Source organism: Mirounga leonina, unplaced genomic scaffold (assembly GCF_011800145.1).
Source record: "Mirounga leonina isolate KUSES-001 unplaced genomic scaffold, KU_Mleo_1.0 Mir_91, whole genome shotgun sequence".
NCBI lineage: Eukaryota > Metazoa > Chordata > Mammalia > Carnivora > Phocidae > Mirounga > Mirounga leonina.
In genome coordinates this window covers 9427448-9434118 of record NW_023270839.1, presented here as the reverse complement: position 1 = coordinate 9434118, position 6671 = coordinate 9427448, and the positions used below count along the sequence as shown (strand labels likewise).

At 43.0% G+C, this 6671-nt stretch overlaps 1 protein-coding gene across 1 annotated transcript; it reads right to left on the bottom strand.

Annotated features, from left to right (window-relative positions):
* Nucleotides 1-423: 423 nt before the first annotated feature.
* Nucleotides 424-1447, bottom strand: LOC118003554 (olfactory receptor 6S1). The gene has a single exon (XM_034994610.1). It carries the CDS (start codon nucleotides 1417-1419, stop codon nucleotides 424-426), a length of 996 nt encoding a protein of 331 aa, XP_034850501.1. The 5' UTR covers nucleotides 1420-1447.
* Nucleotides 1448-6671: the final 5224 nt, after the last annotated feature.

Sequence of the window (6671 nt, the reverse complement as noted above, 5' to 3'; positions counted from 1 at the left end):
TGGATCCCCTTCCCAGACAAATGCATATAAGGTCAAACACATAAAATTTACATACTAATGGGGCTTATAAATTTTCTTTCTTTTTAACCTTCAAATTTTATTTAAATTCTAGTTAGGTAATAAGTTTTCTGAAGCCCATCCTTAGACTCCTTGGTGACTATGGACTCTTAGGTTAAGATCTCACAGATTGGAGGATCTTATGATGTAATGATGGTATTGATTATGATGTATCAATAATAATAATAATATGGCTTTATAGATGATATAGATTCAAGGAATTTTGCTTGAAAGAGAAGGGCAGCCTTGATGACTTTGAAGTTCTTTCATGGTTCCAAAATTTGGCCATTTGGTGATGTCCATGATGACCATAGGAAAGAGAGAGAAGACTTGGACTCAAGACTGGTTATTACACTCCCTTCACTTTCACTTCACTGTCTTCCTATTGAAACTCTTAGCAAGTAGAAGATCCGCCAAAAAGCCTGCTCCCACCTTCCTAAACATATCTTTCAAAGCTTCCTTGACGCGCTCATTGCATAAGGCATAAATGAATGGATTCAGCAGTGGTGTCACAAATGTTGTTACCACGGTCACTGCCCAGTTAGTATCCACAAAGCCACTCTGTGATGGTCGCACATAGAGAAAAATGGCACTTCCATAGAAGAGAGTCACCACTATCAAGTGGGAGGTACAGGTAGAGAAGGCCTTCTGACGGCCTGAAACAGAGGGGATGCGCAGGACAGCCAGAACTATGTGGCCATAGGACACAGCAGTAATCATTAGTGAGGATACAATGACAAGAGAGGCCAGTACAAAGTCAGTTTCCTCCAACTTCTTGGTGTCGGTGCATGACAGGTGGAGCAGTGGGCCACTGTCACAGAAGAAGTGCTGTACCACAGCATCCTGTTCACAGAAAGAAAGTAAGGCCACAGCGACTGTGGGGCCAAGCACAGGGAAAAGTCCCCCCATCCAGCAGGCCAAGACCACCCGAGAGCACACAGTGCCCTTCATGAGCAAGGGGTAGTGCAGAGGGTGACAGATGGCCAGGTAGCGATCCACAGACATGACAGCCAACAGCAGGAACTCAGAGGCCCCAAGAAAGAAGTAGAAATAGGATTGAGTAATACAGGCAGCAAAGGAAATAGTGTGTTGCCTTGAGAGGAAGTTGCTCAGCATCTTGGGAATGATGACAGAAGTGAGCAAGATCTCTAGGCAGGACAGGTTACCCAGAAAGAAGTACATGGGAGTCTGCAGGCGAGTATCAGCTCCTACCACCCCAACAATCAGCATGTTGCCTGTTAGAGTCAGCAGACAGACAAGAAGGAAGACAGAAAACAGTTCTGCTTTTGTGCTGTTGAGATTCGGGAAACCTGCCAAGATGAACTCGGTCACACCACTGCTCTGGTTCTCGCCCAGAGCCATTATCTTTCCCGCCTGTGGGACAACAGGAACATGATCCTGGTGAGGACATGTCTTCTCCAGAACAATCCTGAAACTTATTTTATCCTGATATGGCACACATATCTCCACTTTCTCCAACCCCTGTTAAGATTTGAAGAACCTGAGGTCCTCATCTAATTACTTTTAAAGCTGGAGAAGATTTTTCAGACAAGGTAGCTAACACTTAGGTATGAAAATGCTAGGAGCCTCCATTCTCAGATCCTAAATGGTGATGCCTCATTGTTATAATAATGAGATCACTGACCATCTGAGTTGGACAAAAATATCGAAAAAAATGATTTCACGAAGAATCTGATTCCCATTCCCCCAGGATCAGGACTTAAGCAGACTGCGTAGCTTTGGATCCCATCATCTCCATTTTCTAGCCAAGTAGCCTTGGAAGAGTTGTTTAATCACCCCTGTGCTCCTTGATCATGAAATGCTATGAGAAGCAAGTGAAATAGGAGTGCAAAGCATTCAAAAGAGTTTCTAGCACTTAGCTGACAAACGATGTGGTAGAGAAAGCTCTATAAGTTAGGGCACCAGACTCTAGATTTGGCTTGCCATTTCCCTTGGAAGGGGATCAACGCATCCAGCTTATTTGTCCTTCAACTGCTCGGCTATGGAATGGGTCATAGGACTCTAGGTCATTAGTACATCTATTATATAAAATTACCTTTTTCATGGAGAATTTCCCCAGCAACCTAAGGGTTGCTTGTCATAAAATGCTTGCTTATCTAAAGCAAGTTATGTCATATTTAAAAGGGAGAATAGGGCTAAACTACACTGAATCATTTGATCAGGTATCCACATCTATTTATTTAATGTCAATGTTAAGCCAAGTATTCTGGGGACTATTAGGATGAGTTTCCTTTTTTTTTTAAAGATTTATTTATTTATTTAGAGAGAGAAAGAGTGGGTGCCTGGGCAGGGGGAGGGGCAGAGGGAGAGGGAGAGAAGCAGACACCCCGCTAAGTGCAGAGCCAGACTTGGGGCTTGATCTCAAGACCTGAGATCATGACCCTGAGATTATGACCTGAGCCGAAGTCAAGAGTCAGGCACTTAACCGACTGAGCCACCCAGGCGTCCTTAGGATGAGTTTCTTATGCTCTTTCAGTCCATACCAAGCCAACACCCTTTCACAAACCTGGACTCTCTTAGATGACTTGCCAGAGATAGAATCAGGAATTCCTGGTAATTACTCACAAAATCAGAAATGAAGTCCTTAATATTTGATTCAAATCCTTCCAGTTTTGAAGACCACCACCAGTTATAAGAATCAAATCAATGATATTCTGAAACTTGGTTTAAAAAAATGCCTCAGGGCGCCTGGGTGGCTCAGTTGGTTAAGTGACTGCCTTCGGCTCAGGTCATGATCCTGGAGTCACAGGATCGAGTCCCACATCGGGCTCCCTGCTCGGCAGGGAGTCTGCTTCTCCCTCTGACCCTCCCCCCTCTCATGCTCTCTCTCTCTCTCATTCTCTCTCTCAAATAAATAAATAAAATCTTTTAAAAAAAATGCCTCAGTTATTAGAATACTGATCACCTTTAGCCAGGCAAAGCATGAGAATTGACCTTAAGGCCTTGGTTCTCAGCCCTATTTTTCTCCGGCACACTTCAGAAGTCTTTGTTCCCAGCAGACAGTAACCTCTTTACTTACAGTGTCTCAACAGTGGGTCCCACGTTGAGTAGGAACATTTTTGTACCTTTGTCTGGGATAAAGCAATTTTGTGGTCTTTCTCCCTAGGGATTCCATTCAGAGCCTCATTTTCCTCCAGCTTCTATAGAAATTGCCTTCCTGTCAATAAAATCATTCAACTCTTCTTCTGTAGAGTTTTTAATGGAAAAAAGCAGCATGTGAACATAGTACATTCCAGCTGAAACGCGAATATAAGGTGTGGAATAGAATGAGATAGAACTGGTCACCTCAAAGAGGACTCTTTCTGGCTCTCTGTGAAAATATTTCCACTGAACTGAACCTAACTGTATCTTAAGTGAGAGGAAGATGAGTCCCAACCTTAAATATGGAAGGAATCCCTCCTACCTATCCCTGAATCTCCTTGATGTGTCCATGAAGGTGGGAATCACCTTGTAAGAATTCTCTTTCCCTTTTTATGACTCAATGGTCTTCCTCCACCCTGGTCCTTTTCATGCCCTGTCATGTGAGGCTAACAATACCCTGGAGTTCCTAAGGATGGGCAAAGCACTTGGGAAACCAGGCAGCAACTGGATAATCTGCTTCTTCTCTTGTGCTTTTCTCTCCGGTATAATTCTTCAGATGCTGTACTTCTGCCTTGTAAACAAAGGGGCTTTCTGATCCCGAGGCGACTACATCATACAGCCCTGTCTTATGGCCATGTGCAGGTCAGCCATCAGCCCCACATTTCCCTCTCTGTAGAAACAGTGTCTTCTGCAATGTGATCACTGCCTTAGGCTTGAACAGGCACACTTCAAGTGAAGGACAATGTCTCACCACGCTCCAAGTATGGAACTCTAAGAATAAATGGGGTTGGAATACAAAGGGTGAATATGGAGGGGTTAAACCATTCATATATGAAAAGACTTACTGCACTTACCTACAGTTCCTTTCATCTTTAATAGTTGAAAAATATTCCATTTAAAGCCAGGTCTTCACTTTTTTTGCTGATGAGTTTATGTACAAACTGCCAGTTTTCCTCCCTGAGTCCTGGCATTAGCCTAAGGGCAGAGAAGGAAAAGGCTGAAGAAGTCATTGGTTTCTAACAAATCCCTCCATTGTAGGATAGGATCCTTTATGCATAACGTCAGTTTCCAATGGAGATTTCTCCAAATGAGGACTGATTAATCCAGACATCAGGAGCCTGGCTAGCAGCAGTGCCTGCTAGAGAAGAGAGACCCAAGTATTGAGGTAAAATCATGAGAAGGAAAGAGAAAATAATTCCTAAAAGACCCAAGGGAGCTTTGCAATTCAATGGAAATTTCCCAGACTCCATCCGTGATAAATCTGAAAGAGGGTGACCCTTCATTCAGCAAGGGATGACTGGGAATGTTTCTGCCTCCATCTGCCAACACTGTCAAGCCCAGCAGCCCCAGAAGTCCTGGGGGGCAATACAGTGGGAATGAGAGAAAGGATGGAGTTTGACCAGTTGCAGAAGGCCATAGTCGTCATCCAACTTTCTTCTTCAAGGCACTCATAGGACATGTTTATTCCCCAGATAATACAGATACTGTGTCTTCTCCCTGAGGTCTTAAACTGATATTAGGAATCCCTATTCTGGCTTCTGGGTTGGCCAGGGATAGGAGCCCCCAGGGTATGATAAGATAGGGAAAGATTCCCTGAGCCATCACTAGTTTCTTCTGCTTCTCCCGGCCTTATACTTTATTCTCTAATAGTAGCACATACTGTACCATAAACCCAAACATTGTGTAGAATTCTGGACCATTGTTCACATTTTTCCATTTGTGTCTACTCTATCCCCCTGACTGAAGACTGGACTAATTCCTATTCATACTCAATGTATTCTGGTGTATATCTGTTCTTCTGAGAATCTTCTCCTACCTACCCCCCTCAGTCCCACCACTCTGCCCACTCTCCAACCTGAACTGGGGCACATTCTGCTCACCTCAATCTCAATACTTAACCTATTTTATTGTAACTCTGTTTTCTCATCTGTGTCCCCTCCAGGCTCTGAACTCCTAGGGCGAGAATTTTGTTTTGATCTCTGTATTTCCAGCACCAAACACAGTGCCTGGCACACATTAGGTGCTTAATAAATGGTATGTGAGGGGCACCTGGGTGGCTCAGTTGGTTAAGCGACTGCCTTCGGCTCAGGTCATGATCCTGGAGTCCCTGGATCGAGTCCCGCATCGGGCTCCCTGCTCGGCGGGGAGTCTGCTTCTCCCGCTGACCCTCCCCCCTCTCATGTACTCGCTCTCTCTCTCATTCTCTCTCTCTCAAATAAATAAATAAAATCTTTAAAAAATAAAATAAAATAAAATAAAAAAATAAATGGTATGTGAAATAAACTGCTCTGAACCTCAGACTTGAGGAGCAGCTTCTTTTGTGAGGTGAATACCAGTTACATGATGGGAGGAAGAGTACACAAAACCCCCTTGGGCTAAGTATGGCTGGATTTCACCCTTCTGGACATACTCCTTTTTAGAGAAAACAAAATACCTAAATGGAAGCATGGATGAGGCATAAGAAGTGTCATCACTTTATATTTTGAGGAAAGAGTAGGAGCAGGGATGAGTAGAATTGGCTGAGCTAAACCAAACCAAACGAAACTAGAAACTGAAGCTCTTGTTTGTTCAGCTATAGGAGGGAGAGGTCTCAGCAGGAAGAGAGACCCATCAAGTCTGGGCGCTAGTAAAGCACACTTAAACTATATGCGTTTTTAAATTCTGATTGGGGGCACCTGGGTGGCTCAGTCAGTTAAGCATCCCACTCTTGATTTCGGCTCAGGTCATGATCTCGGTGTTGTGAGATTGAGCCCCGTGGGGTGGCTCTGCACTGGACGTGGAGCCTGCTTAGTATTCTCTCCCTTCCTCTGCCCCTCCCCATCGTAAATAAATAAATAAATAAAAAATAAATAAATTCGGATTGAACTGTAACAATTAAAAGTACAGCAGAACGAGATGAGATCAAAGTCAGGTAATTTTTAAATGTTACATAGCTTTTGGTCGAACTGACAACAGTTTTGGTATTCAGCTTACAATACTTTCAAATTGACTTGATCATAGGAATAACCTAGTTTTTGCATGAAATAGAGCATTTGAGAAGAAAACATTTATTTATTTTTAAAACATAAAACATGCTTGTATGACTCAAAAATAAAAATATAAAAATGTATAGATTAAAAAGTCCTGGTCATCCCCCTCCCATCCACCTTATATCCATTCTCTTATTAATTATTTTCATTATTTTATTGTACATCCTTTCAGTGTTTTTGTGTATATAAGCAAATATCAGAATGCTTATTTACCTGTGACTCTCTTATGCTGCTCTGTACCTTGTTTCTTGTTTTAAGATACCCTGGAGAACTTTCCCTGTCTGTACCTAGGGAGCAGAAAGAAAATACTTAAATGAGGAGACTACTAGCTTGACAAATGTTTTCTTTTTTTTTTTTTTAAAGATTTTATTTATTTATTTGAGAGAGAGAATGAGAGACAGAGAGCACAAGAGGGAAGCGGGTCAGAGGGAGAAGCAGACCCCCCGCTGAGCAGGGAGCTGATGCGGGACTCGATCCCGGGAC

Bases quoted from the DNA above. Each gene is read 5' to 3' on its own strand.
- LOC118003554 (XM_034994610.1), bottom strand. From the start codon at position 1,419: ATGGCTCTGGGCGAGAACCAGAGCAGTGGTGTGACCGAGTTCATCTTG.